We start from the raw sequence: 20,847 nt of genomic DNA, 5'->3' as shown, positions 1-20,847 counted from the left end.
CTGGGCAGTTCACCATACGTAAATGTTGCAGTTTATTCAGTTAACACTTCTATAAGAGGAAGACATTGTACAGCTTTTATCATTCAGTCCAGCATGAGAACACTTTGACCACACTCTGAAAAATAGTGGCACTTTATAGGTTTGTGTGGTTCATTGATGTTGACCCATCGCTTGACAAAAAAAACATTTAATTCTGGGAAGTGTTCTTTGCATATTAAATTGGTTTTATTTATTTTAGGAAAAGGTTCCTAGTATGGTGATAAAACAGAAAACTTTAGTGTACTTTAAACTTCCTAGCAGGATACTAGAAGATCAGAACTTAGCCTGAGTTATTGTATGCCATGAGAGTCCTTTTAACACCAAGAAATCACTGGTACTTAGCGAATCTGTTATTATCTATTTATGGTTATATTTAGAACCTGTTAGGGAACTAATAAAGGATATTTCTGGAACCTTCATGTCGACGGTAATTGTGGATGTAATTAATTTCTATTTTGATTTTGATGCATGTGAGCAAATCTGTATCCTCATATGTTACAGCTCTGTATCTGGTGAGTGGTATAATCTGTTTGTGCTTTTTGCCTTGAGAGTTGTTGTGGTGTTCTGCACTTACGATGTGCACTGTGCAAGAACAAAGTCGCTTGTACTGTTGTATTGTACTTCTGAGGTGGCCATGATAGATTAGCTGTCTTATTTCTAGGAAGAGGATTACTTGTGTTTTGGTTTCTGTGTAGTATTTACCCCATTTTTTGAAACTCATTGCACGTCCAACATACATGGAAGGGGGTCTCTCTGTGTTTTTTTTTTTCTCCTACAAAAGTTTATTTGGGAGATTTTTCTTGTCTTCTTAGAGAGTCACGGCTGGAGGGCTGTCAAAAAACAGGGCCTGTAAAAGCCCATTGAGGCATTTCTTATGTGATTTTGGGTTATACAAGAAATACACTGTGCTTGTTGTTGTTGAAGACATCAATCGATTGCAATGAGTGCAGAATGCAGCTGCTAGAATCTTAACTAGGAAAAGGAAATCCAAGCACATCTCTCCAGTTGTGATGTCACTACATTGGTTACCTGTGTCATTTAGAATTGACTTTAAAATCCTGCTTATGGTTTACAAAGCCTTAAATAATCTGCTCCATCCTGTATTTCAGAATGCCTTTCACCTTACACTCTAAACCTTAGATCTTCATATGAGTGTCTGCTTAGAATTCCAAGAGCTAAACTTAAAAGAAGTGGTGAGGCGGCCTTCTGCTGTTATGCACCTAAAATCTGGAATAGCTTACTGATAGGAATTCACCAGGCTAATACAGTGGAGCACTTTAAAAAACTGCTAAAAACACATTACTTTAACATGGCTTTCTCATAGCTTCTTTTTAGTGTAACCCTGATGTTCTGTATATGCATTTAATTATCATTTTTTTGTCTCTGAAATCCGTACTAACCCCTACTTTCTCTGCTGTTCTTTTTCCGGTTTTCTGTGGTGGCGATCTGCACCACCACCACCTGATCAAAGCACCGTGATGTCCCTACATTGATGGATTAAAGGCCAGAGGTCTACATGACCATCATCATCACATTCTTCCATGTGAATCCTGAATACCATGAGGACTGATTGAGATCATTTATGTTAGGTAGAATGCCCAGTGGTGGGCTGGGTGGTCTTGTGGCCTTGGAACCCCTGCAGATTTTGTTTTTTTTTTCTTCAGCTGTCTGGAGTTTCTTTTTTTGTTTGTTTTTTCTGTCCTCCGTGGCCATCTGACCTTACTTTTATTATATGTTGATTAGTATTGTCTAATTTTATTTTTATATTTTGTCTTTATTCTCTTTCTTCATCCTGTAAAGCACTTTGAGCTACATCATTTGTATGAAACATGCTCTAGAAATAAATGTTTTTGTTCTTGTTGATGGTTCTTTCAGGAACCAAAAATGGTTCCCTTATGATATTGCTTCGAAGAACCACCTATGGCACCTTTATTTTTCAGAATGCACATAGCAGTGGTGCAAGGTGCCAGGGCAGAAGACAAAGAAAATTAGTGGTTACTGACTTCTGTTGGCTAAATATGAAAGTGAACATTCATTAAGCAAATGTAATATGATACGATGTGCTGAGTCAGCATGCCATACCTCTTCAAGCTTGATCAGCTCGGCCATTGAAGAACAAGAAGTCAAAGTGGAGAGGCAGAAGAAGTGGCTTACTCCTTCCTCCTAGCTGATCTGATCATAACTCTATGTTTTTGTGCATTTGCATGTGTGTATAAGCATTTTGCAGTTAACACATTATGTATTAGTAAGGCACAGGGTGAGGTGGATTGGGCCAACTCCAGTTTGCAACATTGAGAGGTGGTGGGGGCAGTCCAGACCAATCGAGCTGACCTGGGCTAGGGGAACAGTGCAGCAATTCTGGTCCAAAGCCACCAAGAAACAAGAGATGATTGGAGGTGGATGAAGTCACCAGGCTGGAGCTGGAGCGCTTCCATGTCAAAACAATATCCCAGGGCAGCCAAGGAGCTTGGACGAGATGGGGCGCTGCCATTAACCAACACATCACTTGGGTAGGCATCTGGAAGATGCTGCAATCTAGACTTATTTTCCTGTTTATGGCAACCTACAACACCCTCCCTACAACAAACCTCACACAGTGGTATGGTGAGGAGGTAGGCTGTTCCCTCTGTGGGAGCATCAAGGTGAGCCTCCAGCACATATTGTCAGGTTGTAAGGTGGCTTTGACCCAGGGACGCTTCAGGTGTTGCCATGATCAAGTCCTGGAAAAGCTGGCTGAGATTCTGGAGAGCTGTAGAGTAGTAGCAAACTGCACATCTGCAATAGCTAAGCATGCCCTAGAAGGACTTGTAAAGTTCGGCAGTAGGTATAAAACTCCTGTGCAGAAGAGGGTTAGCATGTGTACACTTGGCAAAGAGTGTCAGGTGTTGGCAGACCTCAGGAAACAGCTGGTCTTCCCAAGAGAGGTTGCAATAACTATTCTCAGGGCAGACATTGTGGTCTGCGGTGGAGAAGAGGGTCCTGCTCATCAAACTATCCATCCCTCGGGCAGGGAATATGATAGCAGCCCATGAAAGGAAGCACTTGAGGTGTATCAAGCTGGCAGCAGAGTGCCAAGAGGCTGGCTGGAAACCCAGTGTTTACATCATGGAGGTCGGTTGCCAGGGCTTTGTTGGCAAAGCAGCAGTCCAATTGTTACACGGTGTGAGAGTGGCAGGCTCAAGTTTGAGGAAAGCCATAAAGACACTGGGAGAGGAAGCAGAGAAAGGGAGCTACTGGCTTTGGCTGCGGAGAAAAGACATTGGTTGGGGGTCAACACCCCAGTGAAGGCTGGCGGGGAGACGTCCCCAGGATGCCACTGGCGTCCCAGCTGGGAGTTGTACTGGTTTAGGGGGCAAAACATCCATGAATGGTGGTTTCCAGCTGATAGCCAGCCCTGCAGCTGACTTAACGGTACCGGTGGAGGTGAGACAGGCTGAAGAGCCAAAGCCAGATATACTGTCTTACCTGTACAATGAACAGGAATGGAGGAGCATTTCTAGCCCTGTGCAACCTCATGTATGAAATAAATGTCTTCGAGTCACATTTGGGCAAAAAAGGAGGAAGCTTGGTCCACTTTGATGCAAGAATGTAACATACATTATGAAATCCAGTGGTGCTGCAGGTGAACCTACTTTGGCAGGCCAGAGGTTGCTCCTCTGTGGTCCAGTAAATTCCCATCACTGTTTCTTTCTATAGCTACTCATCTGAGGTAATAGAGGATGCTTGAATGAACATTTAGCTCACTGGACTGAAGGGGGATGCCAATGCTAACAGACCAGTCCAATTTATGAATTTCACTACAGTGATTTAACACACTACATGTTTAAAATATTTCTCTGAGGGTTCCAACATGTATTTTTTCAATATTAATTAGTCTGCTCTCTCCCTCACAAGCACAGCACATCATTCTCCACTTTCAGTCAAATCCTACTGTGTGTCCTCAACAGGTGAGATGTCAGAATTGCATCAGGCAAGTACAGGGGTGCTCCAAGGATGAGTACTGGATCCTCTTGTCTTCTCTTTGTACACTACCTTTCTAGGTCCTATCATCCAGTCCCATAAATTTTCATATCACTGTTATGCTGATGATATTTCATTGTACCTGTTATTCCTTCTAGAGGACTACACAATCTCCCTTAATGTCTCAGCATGTCTAACTGATATCTCACATTGGATGAAGGAACACCATCTCCAGCTCATCTGGTTAAAGGCAGAGCTCCTTGTTATTCCAGTCAGTCTGTCTATTCATCACCTCGATCCCTATGAAGCTCAGCCGATTATAATTAACACTTTCTAAGTCAGTATGTGACTTTGGGGTGGTGATCAATGACCAGCTATCCTTCACTGAATACACAGCAACAGTCTCCCATTCAAGAAGATTCACTCTGTATAATATTCAGGAGATCAAGTCATATCTGACAGCGTCTGGTCCAGTCAATGGTCTTTTCACATCTTGACTACTGTAACGCCATACTGGCTGGGGTACCTGCAAGTCCTGTCAAGTCAATGCAGATGAAACAAAACAAAAGAGCCACATGTCATGTTTTCAACCCACCTAGACTGATGCATGTCACTTCTCTTTTCAGGTCACTACACTGGTTCTCTAATGGGGCATCCACTAAGTTCAAATCCTTGACGCTCACCTTCAGAGTATTCAGTGGATCATCACCTTTGTATATTGAGATATATTTGAGGCCCTACGCTCCTTCTCACCCACTCAGGTCTGCCAATGAATGAGGTCTGGTGATACCACCACTACATGGCATCAAATCGCAATACAGACTATTCTTATGTGTAGCTCTTAGTTGGCGGAATGAGTTACCCATCTCCATCTGAACCTCTGACTACCTAACTATATTTGAGAAGTGTTTGAAAACTCTTTTTCTTTGAGTATCATTTTAATTGATAATGGTGTTGATGTGAGGTTCTTAGTAGCTAAGAAAATAGCAGATAGTCTTGTATCTTTCTGTGTTGTTTGTCTTCACTTGTGATGGTCTATTTTGCACCTTGTTCTGTAACACTTGTTTCAATACAGTTTCCAGACTGATGTTTACTCAGTTATGTTGACCTGTTTTATAAGTTGTTTTGGTTAAAAGCATCTGCTAAATACATAAATGTAAATGTGAAAATAGGACAGCATCAGTAATCTAACCTGATATGTTTTTATCACACCTGTGAAATATACCTTTCTCATGGGCCTCATGCGATTAGATAAGTGAGGTGGGGCTTCACCAGGCTTCACGTGATTGCAGCCAAAAGTGGCACACTGGAACACAAGTTACATTTCAGTTTTTCTCTTCTAAATGTGAAATCACATCCTGGTTAGCATGAGACTACTGTTAAAAATATGATTCTCCAAAGACTGTTATTCTTCAGAGCTCCTGTTTTCTAACTACAGTACCTAATGCTCTCCTCCATGACGCCATACCTTCACCTTGGCTTTTTATTATGAGGTTACTGGTATGGTGAAACTGTATCTGTCCTAGAAGTATGTCCTTCCATCCTGCCCTTCATTTGGTGAACACACTTAATCTATGTTTAGGGCTGCAGGAGGCTTGATAATATAATATAATATAATATAATATAATATAATATAATATAATATAATATAATATAATATAATATAATATAATATAATATAATGGTGGCATCCTATATAGCCCTGCCACCTCATAGGTGCAGAGTAGAAATCTTCCCATGAATTGGGTGCTAGTCCAACACATGGTCCATTCATACACACAACCACAATTATACTGTGCCAATCTGGAAGTCATCTTAATCTACATGTCTTAAGCAACATGGAAGGAAATGAGAGAACCCAGAGGAAAACCCAGACAGGCACAGGGAGAATGTGCAGCCTCTACTTGGGCAACAACCAGCTGTGGAATTCAAACCCAGCAGGTTGGACTGATGAAGCTTCAGTGCTACCTACTGCTCCATCATACCACAATACAACATAATATCCTTGCAACTCTGGTCTGGATTTAGTTGCTTATAATATAATATAATATAATATAATATAATATAATATAATATAATATAATATAATATAATATAATATAATATAATATGGGCGGCACGGTGGCGCAGTGGGTAGCGCTGCTGCCTCGCAGTTGGGACACCTGGGGACCTGGGTTCGATTCCCGGGTTCTCCCTGCGTGGAGTTTGCATGTTCTCCCCGTGTCTGCGTGGGTTTCCTCCGGGCGCTCCGGTTTCCTCCCACAGTCCAAAAACATGCTGGTTAGGTGGATTGGCGATTCTAAATTGGCCCTAGTGTGTGCTTGGTGTGTGGGTGTGTTTGTGTGTGTCCTGCGGTGGGTTGGCACCCTGCCCAGGATTGTTTCCTGCCTTGTGCCCTGTGTTAGCTGGGATTGGCTCCAGCAGACCCCCGTGACCCTGTGTTCGGATTCAGCGGGTTGGAAAATGGATGGATGGATAATATAATATAGGGCGGCACGGTGACGCAGTGGGTAGCGCTGCTGCCTCGCAGTTGGGAGACCTGGGGACCTGGGTTTGCTTCCTGGGTCATCCCTGTGTGGAGCTTGCATGTTCTCCCCATGTCTGCGTGGGTTTCCTTCAGGTGCTCCGGTTTCCTCCCACAGTCCAAAGACATGCAGGTTAGGTGGATTGGCGATTCTAAAATTGGCCCTAGTGTGTGCTTGGTGTTGCTCGGGATTGGTTCCTGCCTTGTGCCCTGTGTTGGCTGGGATTGGCTCCAGCAGACCCCTGTGACCCTGTGTTTGGATTCAGCAGGTTGGAAAATGGATAGATAATAGAATAGAATGTCTGTCTGTATGTCTGTCCACTTTTCACGAGAGAACTACTTAATGGATTTAGTTTGGGTTTTTTTCTATAATTTTAGTAGTTTTATCCTAATAGACTTTTCTTTTCCGTATTAGCAACAGCATATTAATGTTTGTAGGCCTAATTAATTGTGTTTATCTATGAATATAACTCAAGACTAATTCAAAATTATTATTTTATTATGGGGCAGCTCTCCCATAATTAGAAAATTATGCAGTTTTAATTCAAAAGACTTGAGTTTACAAACTGAAGGTGTGATCTTTGACACAGAAAACAAACTGCTTTAGCTGTTGCATTTCTGCACTTTGTGAAGCCAGCTTTCTCCAGCTTAGAGATTTTAGAGCATTTGAACAGTTTTGAAGGTAACAGGCCATTCAGCCTATTTTCCTAAAATAATACCGAGTTGTGATTTGAAAGTCCCCAAAGTTCTCTTCTCTGCCACACTGTGTGGTCACTTATTCCATGTGTCTGTGGTGTTCTGTAATTCCTGAGCTATGAGTCACTGCAGTGAGCTTACAGTTGGAATCTGCACCTTTTATTTTTGGCATTCAAAGATACTTTTGTCTAAAAAACATACAGTCATATGAAAAAGTTTGGGAACCTCTATCTTAATTCTTTGGATTTTTGTTTATCATTGGCTGAGCTTTCAAAGTAGCAACTTCCTTTTAATATATGACATGCCTTATGGAAGCAGTAATATTTCAGCAGTGACATTAATTTTATTGGATTAACAGGAAATATGCAATATACATCATAACAAAATTAGACAATGCATAAATGTGGGCACCCCAACAGAGATATGACATCAATACTTAGTTGAGCCTCCTTTTACAAATATAACAGCCTCTAGATGCCTCCTATAGCCTTTGATGAGTGTCTGGATTCTAGATGGAGGTACTTTTGACAATTCTTCCATACAAAATCTCTTCAGTTCAGTTAAATTTGATGGCTGCCAAGCATGGACAGCCTGCTTCAAATCATCCCATAGATTTCCGATGATATTCAAGTCAGGGGACTGTGACGGCCATTCCAGAACATTGTACTTCTCCCTCTGCATGAATGCCTTTATAGATTTCGAACTGTGTTTTGGGTCATTGTCTTGTTGGAGTATACAACCCCTTCGTAACTTCAACTTTGTGACTGATGCTTGAACATTATCCTGAAGAATTTGTTGATATTGGGTTGAATTCATCTGACCCTCGACTTTAACAAGGGCCCCAGTCCCTGAACTAGCCACACAGCCCCACAGCATTATAGATCCTCCACCAAATTTGACAGTAGGTAGCAGGTGTTTTTCTTAGAATGTGGTGTTCTTCTTCTGCCATTGCAAAGCGCTTTTTGTTATGACTAAATAAGTCAATTTTTGTCTCATCAGTCCAAATCACTTTGTTCCAAAATAAGCATTTGCGACACTGTTTGTGGTGTGAGTGCAGAAAGGACATCTTTCTCATCACCCTGCCATACTTTGTGCAAATTGCGCTGAATTGTAGAACGATGTACAGATACACCATCTGCAGCAAGATGTTCTTGCAGGTCTTTGAAGGTGATCTGTGGGTTGTCTGTAACCATTCTCACAATCCTGTTCATATGCCACTCCTGTATTTTTCTTGGCCTGCCAGACCTGCTGGGTTTAACAGCAACTGTGCCTGTGGCCTCCCATTTCCTGATTCCATTCCTTACAGTTGAAACTGACAGTTTAAACCTCTGAGAGAGCTTTTTGTTGCCTTTCCTTAAACCATGATACTGAACAATCTTTGTTTTCAGATCTTTTGAGAGTTGCTTTGAGGATCCCATGCTGTCGCTCTTCAGAGGAGAGTCAAAGGGAAGCACAACTTGTAATTGACCACCTTAAATACCTTTATATCTCATGATTGGACACACCTGTCTATGAAGTTCAAGGCTTAATGAGCTAATCCAACCAATTTGGTGTTGTAAGTAATCAGCATTGAGCAGTGACAGGCATTCAAATCAGCAAAATTACAAGGGGACCCACATTTGTGCACAGCCAGTTTTTCACATTTGATTTTATTTCATACAAATAAATACTGCTTCACTAAAAATTTTTGTTCAGAAAACACCCCAGTACTCAGATGTTCCTAGGAAATGAAAGACATACCACTGTTATCTTTTTTTTTGAAAGTAGAGTCAATTATTATGCAGGCTGAGAGGGGTTCCCAAACTTTTTCATATGACTGTAAGTGAACGTGCAAATACCGTAAGTTTATTTTTCCGCAGGCTAATTTTTTGTGTTCATTGCTATATTTAGGTTCTGAGTTTTTGTTTCTTGGTATTTTGTGTTCTAATTTTACTGTACCATATTTATGATTTGGTTATAGCTCACTGGCCTTAAATGAAGTGTATTTCATAAAGCTAAAATAAAATGAACTATGGAAGTACCTCAAGACCATAGACCATGTGTTTCTACACTTAGCGACATTTATTCTGAACCATTGAGAAGTGTCTATCACCATCCTACTAAGAGTTACTGCGTGTATTCTGGGTTGCCCTGTCACATGATACATGGATGGGTGGTATCTTTGAGCTCCACATGGAGTGAAGTCATCAGTGGAATCCCTAAATGGTCTGTCCTTGGCCTGTTACATTTTCTAATTTATATCAATGACACTGATTCTGGTATAGTTAGTCAACTTATGAAATTTGCAGTTGTCACTAAAATTTGGAGGGATGGCAGACACTGAGGAGAAAGTAAAAAGAATTCAAAAAGACCTGGACAACCTTCAGAACTGGACATACACCTGGAAAATGCAGTTTAATGTAGTAAAGTACAACATGTGGGCAAAAGGGACATCAATTATAAATACAAGATGGGAGACACTGACCTATAGGAAGAGACCTCTGAAAATGATTTAGGGTTCTACGTTAACACAACATTTTCATCATCTAAATAATGCACAGAAATAATTAAAAGGCAAATAAATCATTAAAAACTGATTAATATAATTGAAGGGGTGTTATGCTCAGACTATATAATGCACTTGTGAGTCCACATCTGGAGTATTCAGTGCAGTTCTGGTCACCACAGCACGAGAAAGACAGAGCAGCACTTGAGGCTGTGCAGAGGTAAGCAGCCACGTGCATCCCAGGACTTCAGGATGTGTCCTACTGTGACAGACTCAGAGAATTAAACCTGTTTAGTTTGTGCAGAGGACACTCTGTGGGAACCTAATCCATATATTTAAAATCCTCAAAGGGCATCAATGAAGTACATCCAGCAACATTCATTCAGCTTAAGAGTGAATCCCATACTCGAGGATATCAGTGGAAGTTAAGGGGAAGTGCATTAAAAACTGAAGCCAGGAAGCACAAACTGCCGAGACATGGAGTTGAAGCAGAAAACTAGACCACTTTTAAAAAGAATCTCGATGAGATATTAGGACAGCTTAGCTATGAGCTAAACAAATTGTCTTGATGGACTGAATGGTCTGATCTTATTTGTCAAATTTGTTATGTTCCTTATCTCTTTCTGCTTGGAATGAGTCTTTGAGAAACAATTGTGTCATGTGGGTGAACATTATGGTGCCAAACCTGCCATCTAGTGGCCTAATAATAGAGCTGTTCTCTAAAATTCAATGTACAGGATGGAGAGCAAAGAAGTAGGCTTTACCCAGGTCAGTAGCTTAGCTTTCATGCCAACTTTAGGACGGTCTTCAGTTGGTTTAATGTCAACGTGATCATGGAAAACTGATTTTGGAAATACATGGATGGGACAGATAATTCATTGCTTGATTAACTGAGAAACCTGTCACTAATGGACCTCTTCTCCACCATCCAAATCCACCTGTTTTCACAGCGCCTTTAATAACCCATTAAAAGAAGGTAATCGTGGTATGTCTACTTTCTTTTGCTCATCTCGGTGAATTGCCTTTCTGTCTCACTGAAAAGCACCATACTTTTAGCTCCTTAAGCTCCATTTTAATCTTCACCTTGCACTTTTTTTTACTGACTTTACTATCCAGTGGTTTACTCTTATGAATAATTCATCCCCAAGATTATACATCTCCAAATTCTCTTTTGTTTGCAATTAATTGTTCTGGTCAGAGCTCCTCATTAGAGATGGCAGGCTATCCCTGGAGTTGGTTGAGAGGCTCTCGAGGGTCCAGGTCTGGACTGTGCCCTTTTACAGAAGTTGTTAGTCAATGTCTCGCTGTGGGCCTACGGGGGAAAACTGGAGCAGCTCACAGCAGACTGGGTGCATATCGTGATCATATGTAAAAAACTGTCTCAACATGGCACATCGTTACTTGGCACAAAGAGAAAGATTTTCAAGCAGATAAATAATGAAAGCAATCCAAAATAATATATACCATGGACAGCAGAATCAGGCTACTGCTCAAACACAGCATCAATATAAAAATGTCTTTTACCTATTTATCAAATATCAAAGCTATTTAATCCAGTTCAGGGGGAGGCTATCGTGGAAGCACTGGGCACACGGAAAGGACCAGCCTGGGAGAGGAAGCCATCTTCTAAGCCAAAGTTTCCAAGAGTACAGTGTTCTTCATCATTTTTAAGTGCAAGAAGTTTGGAACAATCATAAGTCTTCCTAGAGTTGGCCAACCAACCAAACTGAGCAATTATAGGAGAAGGGACATGGTAAGAGAGGTGAACAAGTACCCAATGGTCACTCTGGGTGAGCTCCACAGAACCAGTGTGGAGATGGCCGCAACTTCGAAAATGGCAACCATCACTGCAACACTCCACTGGGCTCTGGGCTTTATAATAGCATGGCCAGGATACAAGATTCCCTGGTCTGATGAAGGTAAGATTGCCATCATGTCTGGAGGAAAACAGGCACCACTCAACACATTTTCAATACCATTCCAAAGGTGAAGCATGGAGATGGTAGCATCATGCTTTGGGATTGTTTTTCAGCATCAGGGTCAGGGAGACTACACAGAGCTGAAGGTCACCTGAAAGGAGCAAATGTCTGAGATATTCTTAATGAAAACCTGTCCAGGGTGCCATCCAACATGACAATGACCCAAAACACAAAGCTAAGACAACACATGAGTGGCTTGAAAACAACTCCAGGAATGGTCTTGAGTTGCCCAGCCAGAGTCTGGGCTTGGACCCTATTCAAGATGGCTGGAGAGACCTGAAAATAGTTGTCCACTCATGGTCTCCATCCAACCTGACGAAGCTTGAGGGGATCTGCACAGAAAAATTGCAGAAAATTCCTAAATCAAGCTATGCAAAGTTTATTATATCAGAACTAAAAAGTCCCCAGGCTGTAAACACCACCAAAGTATTAAGTATAGAGCTTGAATACTTGTATCAATGGGATATTTCTGTTTATTCTTTTCAAAATATTTGCCAAAAATTCTGAAATCCTGTCTTTGCTTTGCCATTCTGGAGTATTCAGTGTTGTTTGATTTAGGGAAAAAATAATTTAAAAGATTTTATTATGAGGCTGTAACAAAATGTAACAAAAATTATTCTAAAAGCCACCACCTGCATTGTAGCCATTATTTAGTCAAGTAGCACTCGGGTGCTGTGTGCGGGACACAAGAGACATTGCAGTGCTAGCTCACCAGCCCTGCATGGAAACCCTGACTGAAACCAAATGAACTGAAGGAAAAATCAAGAAGTTCAGAAAGAAAGCACAGAACATTGCTGATTCTGTCAACTTTGTGGAAATGCTCTGTGGTTTGTAACATGTGATTGGTGGCCTGCTGCCCGTATCAATTTCAGTACCTCTTTTGGTTTTTTTAGCTTCTTTTTCACGTGATGGGAAGTGCGTACTCAGTAGAATGTAGTTCATGTAGTTTGCAAACATCCTTATTTAATCATAAGCACTGAGAATAACAGTGATACACATTTTCCCATATTGTTGAGCCATAAGGCAAAATGTATGTGGGGCTGAGTAAGCGTTAGGTTTGGTAGGAAAAGCGTACTCTCCATTGGCCATTTAAAAGGGAATTAAAGCCGGAAACTGCTTAGCAATCAGCTAATTCAAGTTCAGATTTATTGTCATAAGTACACTTCTTGGTCTTCCACAGTCTAAGGCAACATGGCCATATCATCAACAGACAATGGAGACAATATCTATCATCATACATTTACTACAACACACGAGAAACACCTGTGCAATTGTCAGTGATAAATAAGAGATCTGAGGTTTTGATTTTTTCTAAATTTGCAAACCTTTCTGAAGAATATTTTCACTTTGTTATTATGGATAACTGAGGGTAAATTGATGGGCAAAAATGGCAAATGTATTGATTTAAAATTAAATCTACCACACAATAAAGTGTGCCAAACTGTATCTCTATCTGTCTGTTAGATAGATAGATAGATAGATAGATAGATAGATAGATAGATAGATAGATAGATAGATAGATAGATAGATAGATAGATAGATAGATAGATAGATAGATAGATAGATAGATAGATAGATAGATAGATAGATAGATAGAGCACTATATAATAGATCCATCTATCTATCTATTGTAGCATACGGCCAGGGTCCATGACTGGCCGGGACGCCCCTTCGTTATATGCTTATATGCTCAGGGGAAGCAGCCATGGATGGTGCAATACCTCCCCTTGGACGCTAGATGGCTGCCCTCTGGGTTAGAGAGGTGCCTCGGTTTCCCGCAGGGCTCCATGGGAAATGGAGTTGGGGACAGCCCTGTTGGGTCCCCCAGGCACTGCCAGGGGGGGCTGCAGCTGGAACTTCTGAGTCCTTGAGGGCAGTGTTTTCACCACACCCGGAAGTGCAGCAATCAAGCATCTGGAGCACTTCCAGGTGAACAATAAAAGTGGCCAGCAGTCACCACTCGAGGGACAGAGTTGGAAGAGGAGGACAAAGCTTGGAGGAAGGAGTGGTGGTGGTGGAAGAGATAGAAGGAGAAAGTGTGTGGTGGGTTTAGTGATGCTTATAGACTTTGGACTGTGTTGTGCTTGTGGGGAGTATGGGGAAAACGTGCCCCACAGGAGAAGTAAACTAAAAGTCTTTTTATTTTATACGTGCCTCCATGTCCATCTGTGTCGGGTCAGGCGCCTATATAGTGCCTTTTGTTACACTATCTATCTATGTATCTTTGACTCCCATCCATCCATCCATCCATTTTCCAGCCCGCTGAATCCAAACACAGGGTCACGGGGGTCTGTTGGAGCAAATCCCAGCCAACATAGAGCACAAGGCAGGCCACACACAAAAACACCCACACACCAAGCACACACCAGGGCCAAGTAAGAATCGCCAATCCACCCAACCTGCATGTCATTGGTCTATGGGAGGAAACCCATGCAGACACAGGGAGAACATGCAAAATCCACACAGGGAGGACCCGGGAAGCGAACCCAGGTCTCCTAACTGCGAGGCAGCAGTGCTACCACTGCACCACCGTGCCGCCCATCTTTGACTCCCACTTGTCAGATTTCTCATCCCACTTCAGTGAATTCACTTGAATTTCTGGTTGTATTTTTGAGAAAAGCTTGACGTCCCTATTAATTGGTGAGAATAAAACTAAACTAAATGCATTAAAGTTGTAGCATGGTGATTCAAATATAATTTGACTACTCAAATGTAATTTCCGATTGTATTTTTTTAATTTTTGAAAGTTGAAGTTACATAAAAAGGTCTGAGTTAATCACAATTTGGGGAATCTGAGGTAGTATTGTTTTATTTCCAAATTGTCTGAATTAGAGCTTTCACTTCATAGACTGTTCATGTAAAATTTCTGACTGGGAAAATGGGGTGGGTTTCTATCTGATAACATGTGAATGCAACACAAGACTTTCATCATCAAGGGCAGAATCAGGGTTGAAATTCTTAAGGCTGGATTCCCATTCTGCCACCTGTTATCCTTTAGTCTCCTATTATGACGTGGCTATCTTATGTGAAAGCCTGGGTCGTTGGGATGAAGAATTACTATAAGGTGGTTTGACCATGTGGAGTGAAAGGCAGAGAATCGTCAGATGAAGAAGTGCACTTGAAAAGTCCGTTAGATGAAGTTCTTAGGGAGGCAGAAGAAATTGTGGTTGCAGGTCAGGTCAGGTAATATGAAAATGAGTCCTTCCCAAAATGAATGATTCAGAACCATGGACAGTGGAGGAAGAAACAATTTTTTGGCCAACTGGCCAACTTGGGTAAGCCCAGAAAACAGCCATTGAATCAGAAGGAAAACTCCAGGGAGGGATTTACAGGATGCATTCCACCCAGAGGACCAGTGAGTCTAATGTGCAGAGACGCTAGAAACACTTTGCTGTCTCTCAGCAGTCGGGAGGTAATGTGACTACAGATGGAGTGAGCCAATGGCCTGTAGTGCTTGAGCACACCACCGTGTGCATTTTAAACAGTAGTTTTTGTCATTTATCTTGAGTCTCTAGGTTCTTCCTTTACTTATCCCCCATTCTCTATCTATTTATTTGCTTAGCAAGGCCCTGTTTTTGGAGAGTGGTGACACAGCAGTTAGCATTGCCGCATCATTCAACCAGTATCCTGGATTAGAATCCCACACCCAGCATTCTTCTGTGTAGAAAAACAGTTCACATTAATTAGTGATTACAAATTGTCCCCATGTAGTGGGGGGGGGGGGTCTACCTCTACTTCCTCACACACACACCCTCATGGCTGTGTACGCAGACATAACGGTGTCCGAGCTGAAATTGCGCAGCCTCGGGTCCGCTTATTTTAATGCAGGCACGTCTGGAAATTCTCTTGTCATATCCGCATGGTTTACTCTCTTTTAGGCGACCCCCTGTTAAAGTACGTCGCCCCGACGGTTTTACACCAGTGTCACCTCGCTGTCACAACCTGCATCGTGGAATTTGCCAAAGTGAATGCTAACAAGTCGACCATCACTGGCCTACAAAAAAAAAAAAATTGTTTGCTTCTGGGAACTTCAGAGCAGCTCTTTATTAAGTTTTTTTTACACTGATTTCATATATGACATCGGAATTAAGCTAGCACGTCAGGTTTTTTGAAATACATATCATTGACGTTGTGACACTTTTGAGTATCAATATAATATCTGGAGTTTGGACTATGTCCCACCAAAATTGTTCTGATGTGTTTATTCTGAAAACAAACCAGAAGACGATACCAGAGACACGTTAAAGCATATTTATGTCAATTTACCTCAATATAAAAGTGAAGTCAGCCCAAAAATGTTGGAGGCACTCGCTTTTGTGCTTGTACTGCACATCCATCTCTCTTTGCAAGAACCAACAGTAGTCACCCATCATGCTCGGAGTGAATTTTCCCCGATATCTTTCCCCATGCTCATCTCTGACATCGCTTCGATTTGGTGGAAAAAAGTCGAGATGAGAATGTAAAAAATACATCTTCAGTGACATTCTGGCTCCCATAAACTAATATACTTTCAGCAGGTTCTCCACAAGCTCAGTATAATTCTCTGCTCTGTGCTTGTCAAGAAAATTCTGGACAACCTGCACGAATGAGGGTGCTGATTCAGTGGGCTTCAGTTTCTTTTTTGAACTCATCGTCAAGCATCAGTTCACGGACTTCAGGAACAACAAAAACACCTTCCTTAATTTTGGCTTCACTTTACTTGAGACTAAACTTATTTCTTTTAATGCTGAAATGCATCGCCTTTACTGTCCAGTCATCCTAGTTGTCCAAGACCTGGAACATCATAACTAAAAAACGTGATGTGCTGGATGAAAACGGTTTTCAGATTTGGAGTCAGCAAGTGAAATTTGTTAAAGTAAAGGTGAAAGAATCCCAGTAGCAAAATGCTTGTTGACCAGTGGGCCATCGGAGCCTTCCTTTAAGACAGTAAGTTTCACGGAAGAGTACGAGGAGCACTAGAAGAACAAATTAAAGGTGGAAGGCTGGCTAGAAAGTTTAGGAAGATGCCCGCCGCACATCTGTGATGTCACCTGACGTCTGGATTATCAGATCAAGAACAGCTATGTGCATCCCCCGGGTGGACGAGCCCTTCTATCTGATTACTGTAAACTCTCCAGTCCGAGAAAAGGATGTCAGAGCTCACGGATGAAATTAGTTTTAGCTGCTTGATGGAGCAACTGCAGGATTTCCTGGGGAAAATGAAAGATGCTTCAAAAGCTGTGGAAAAGGCCCCTCAAATGTGATAAAAAAATCGGATGAAGACAAACTGTGCATTTTCAAGGACGTTTGTGTATTACATTCTATTAAACGGTCCGTTTTTGTATCTATGCTATGAAAATAACACCGAATTAATTGCACATAAAATGTAAAAAAAAATGTCCCCATGTGAATGTGACTGTGTGCAGCAGCAGGCCCTGTGTGACAAACTGGCTGCCCTTTCCATAGTCAGTTATTGCCCAATACTTCCAGGGAAAGCTCCACCACCCCATCACTCTTAACTAAGCTAAGCAGATTTAAGAATGTTGTGGACGTGTCCTGGAGACTTTTGTGATGCTTACTTGTTCACTTTGCATACTCAAAATACATTTTCAGTTGTGGCTTTGGAACATGTCCAACATATTTGTTTTAAAAACAATCTCCTTTGAATGTGAAAGTGAACCTCGACGTTACCAGCGTGCATTCAAATTCCTTGATCAGTGATATTCAAATGTAGCGCCCTGTAAAGTGTAATGCCTCATTTGCATGTGCATCGTGTTTATTTATTTATTTTTTTGTTTGATTGTTTTTATTCTTCATTTTTCAATTCCTCAGTTCGGTTGTCTTTTACTGCAGTGGACTGGTTGATTCCCACCAAACACCTAATGCAGCTCCGAACTCGGTAAAGATAATGGCGACGTGTGGCATGTTGACTACCACATACAAGTAAGAATTTCACTGTGCTCTGTAAATGACACCATAACACCCGTTATTCGAGGGTAAATCAAAAAGTAAAGGCAATTTGAAAATTACGTAGTAACCGCAATGGACAGAAGCTGATGAAATTCAGCACGTTCATGAAGGCTTATGAGGAGTTTGAACACGCAGTGCTCTGCCGCTATTCTAGTCGAAGCCAAAGTCAAATGAACACAGAAGCTCCACTTCAGGATTGCACCATTGCTGAACAACATAATTCGTTCTTTGCATTTATATAGCGCTTTCTCACTACTCAAAGCGCTCAGCAGTTGCAGGTTAAGGGCCTTGCTGAAGGGCCCAACAGAGCAGTGTCCCTTTTGGCATTTTACCGGATTCGAACCGGCAACCTTCTGATTGTCAGTGCAGATCACTAGCCTGAACAACGCGTCGTAGTGAGATTTCTTTGGGCAGAGAAAGTGAAACCTGAAGGATGAGGGATGCGAATGAGGGACAGGAAAACCAAGAACTAAAGAAAAGTTGGGGTGTTAACCGGGCCACCCTGTTTACTGCCAAAGTCCAAAAAATGGAACAAAAACAAGCGTGCAGCGGTGTAACAGAAATAAGGCATAACAGTTGCCTTCCTAGCCTTTGCGGTGTCTGAAAACTTTTTGCTCTCTTATGCAAGTCTGGGTCGGGGAGCTCTGTCATGTGGGGCTGCATTCTTCAGACTGATTTGCCATCTTCCCGGAGCCCTCGAATTTATGTTCTATCGACTGGAACAGGTGTGGTTTAGTGGAATGGGGCATGGCTTAGTTACCTTCGCAGGGTGGCTTCTCAGAGTTACAGAAGAGAAAAGAGATGGCGTTGTTTTGTGTTTGTGTACCCTTTGCTTACCTTGTCTGACCCTGGAAGCAGTGGCGTAGCTAGGGACGGTCCGCCCCGGGCGGCACATCTTTAGGGTCGGCATTATTGTCCAAAAGGCTCAGAGCACTTCACGTGTAAGCAGCAGAGTTCGGAAAAATATCAGTCATGAATGAAAAAAAGTAAAATTCTCTGATTGTCATCCACAAATGCTTCAAAAATCATTTTCAGACGATCGTTCTGTGACGGCATCAGACACGGCAGTTGATATTTGTGAGGCAATAAAAAAATAAACAGAAACATTACACCGATAATAAGTTCTAGGAAGATTAACAACTAATTCACAATGTATCATTTAATTTCGTTAACAATCCGAATGCGTTCTTGCTCATCCCCACCTATGACTTGTACACTACACCGGTTCTGTTTTTCGCAGCGTAATTATATTAAACTAATAATCAGAAATCGGCTTATCATTGCTTCTATACTATATTCTTGTCTAGTTGATGCTTATAAATAATTATATGTGAAAAAAATATTGCTGTTTCTCTATATATAAATAAATCTATGCAAAATGTATCTTAATTTTTCTCCATACGTCATTTTAATTTTCTATTTAAATAGGTTAACATATTCAGATACGTTGGAGGGCGGCAAATTGAAGCCCCGTCCCGCCCCGAGTGGAGCGAACTCGAGCTACGCCACTGCCTGGAAGGTGACTGTAAGGCGCCCATGTTTGACAATCGAAGAAGCAATCGAAGAAGACTGTCTATAAAATGAAGAGGCAGGGAGTTCCATAATCTGAGTGCTGCAGAACTAAAAGTTTGATCACTTACTGATTTACATTTATTGAGAAAAATCAATAAATTCAGAATAAATACACAAACACATTAGTATGTTCAGTTTTTCACCAGTTGGCAGACTCTCTTTTCCTACCTACATGATACAACAAGAAATTTGACATTGGATGACATCAGATTGTGAAGAAGAGTTTAGCATTTTAACATGTTTGAAATATAAATAGGACCATTTCCATGAAGAGTATATACTGTACGTTAACAAAATAATCTTATAAGAGATCCAGTATTAGCAGGCAACCAGTGCGAGGAAGTCAGTCACGTGGTTGTACTGTATGTTCTCAAGGCTTAGCATGGGTTAAAATTCTAGCTGCTGAATTCTTTACATATTGTAATCTATTTAGCACTTTGCCTGGAGGTGTCACCCGTTGCCCAATCCAGGTGGTCCGTTGTGTAGTGGGTGTAACAATGCGCTATCAACGCATGCTCCCTGAAGCACCAATAATTTATCCAAGAATTGACAAAAACATGAATAAGTATTTGATGGGCATGAACACTGAGATTAGGTCTGGTTTGTGAGATGTTACTGAACCAGTCATATTGATCTCTGATTCCATCTCAGGCACATGAAATTTAGGGACGGAATTGTGTCACCTGCAGGCCTGAAAAGATATCAAAAATCAGAAAATAGACTCTACTGTATTCTGACAGGTGTGATCATGAACATCATGGGGGGTTAGGAAGAACAGGGCTCTTAGGCTCGATGTGTAGACTCCACCTAACTGTATTAAGGGGAACAAAGAAAAACAAGCATGTAATGTGAAGGTTAGGGGCAGTGAGATGTGAATAGCCACACATAAGAACAGTAAACCCACAATGAGCAGAGCAACAGCAGGTAATACGAGTATGGATGGGCACACAAATGACATGCAATATGCGTGATATGGCGGATATTAAGAACAAGAAGAATATGATATTTCAACTATCTATTTTGAGAGAGAGAGAAAAAAATGGAAAAGAATGGGACACATATTTTAAAACACAATTCTGCTTTTGATTATTTTCACAACATCAGGTATTTTGAACTTTGAATGTAAACGAAAAAGAGAATAATTAATAAATTCAGAATAAATACAAAAACACATTAGTATGTTCAGTTTTTCATCAGACTCTCTTTTCCTGCCTACTTGTAGTTCATAGAGACATTGCCCACTCAGGAATTTTACAAGGTTTGTACCCCTTCATTTTAAAACAACCTTTTTAAAGCAAAACTGATTGGTCAGCAACATTTTGCTGATCTTGTATGTTGACCGTCAGTCTCTTGATCAGTGCCTTTTTATTTTCACAAAGGATTTCTCCTGTGCGGAGTGGCTGTTGAATTATTGTTAACAAAGCGCAGACACCCGAGAAGTGAACTGAAACGTTACTCACTCGTGATTTTTCTGTCCATACTGTAAAGGTTTTACTGATCAGCACATTCCTACTTCAGGCGTTTGAATTACATCTTGATATACAAGAAGCGCAGAGAAATGCGACACCTCATCAGAGCGGACATCAGACTCACGCAGCCTGGAATTTGGTTTAGTGTGTGCTGCTGCGCACATACTGTATCTT

The 20,847-nt window shown here is 41.3% G+C and overlaps 1 protein-coding gene across 1 annotated transcript; it reads left to right on the top strand.

The window, feature by feature from the left end:
- Positions 1-11,454: 11,454 nt before the first annotated feature.
- Positions 11,455-16,926, top strand: commd3 (COMM domain containing 3). Its single transcript, XM_028793462.1, is given in 5 exon segments — positions 11,455-11,623; positions 15,562-15,675; positions 16,644-16,753; positions 16,755-16,787; positions 16,822-16,926. Coding segments are annotated over 5 exon segments (531 nt in total).
- Positions 16,927-20,847: the final 3,921 nt, after the last annotated feature.

Source organism: Erpetoichthys calabaricus, chromosome 2 (genome assembly GCF_900747795.2).
Source record: "Erpetoichthys calabaricus chromosome 2, fErpCal1.3, whole genome shotgun sequence".
Taxonomy (NCBI): Eukaryota; Metazoa; Chordata; class Cladistia; order Polypteriformes; family Polypteridae; genus Erpetoichthys; species Erpetoichthys calabaricus.
Note: the sequence above shows the minus strand (reverse complement) of the source record. Positions and strands in the feature narration are given on the sequence as shown.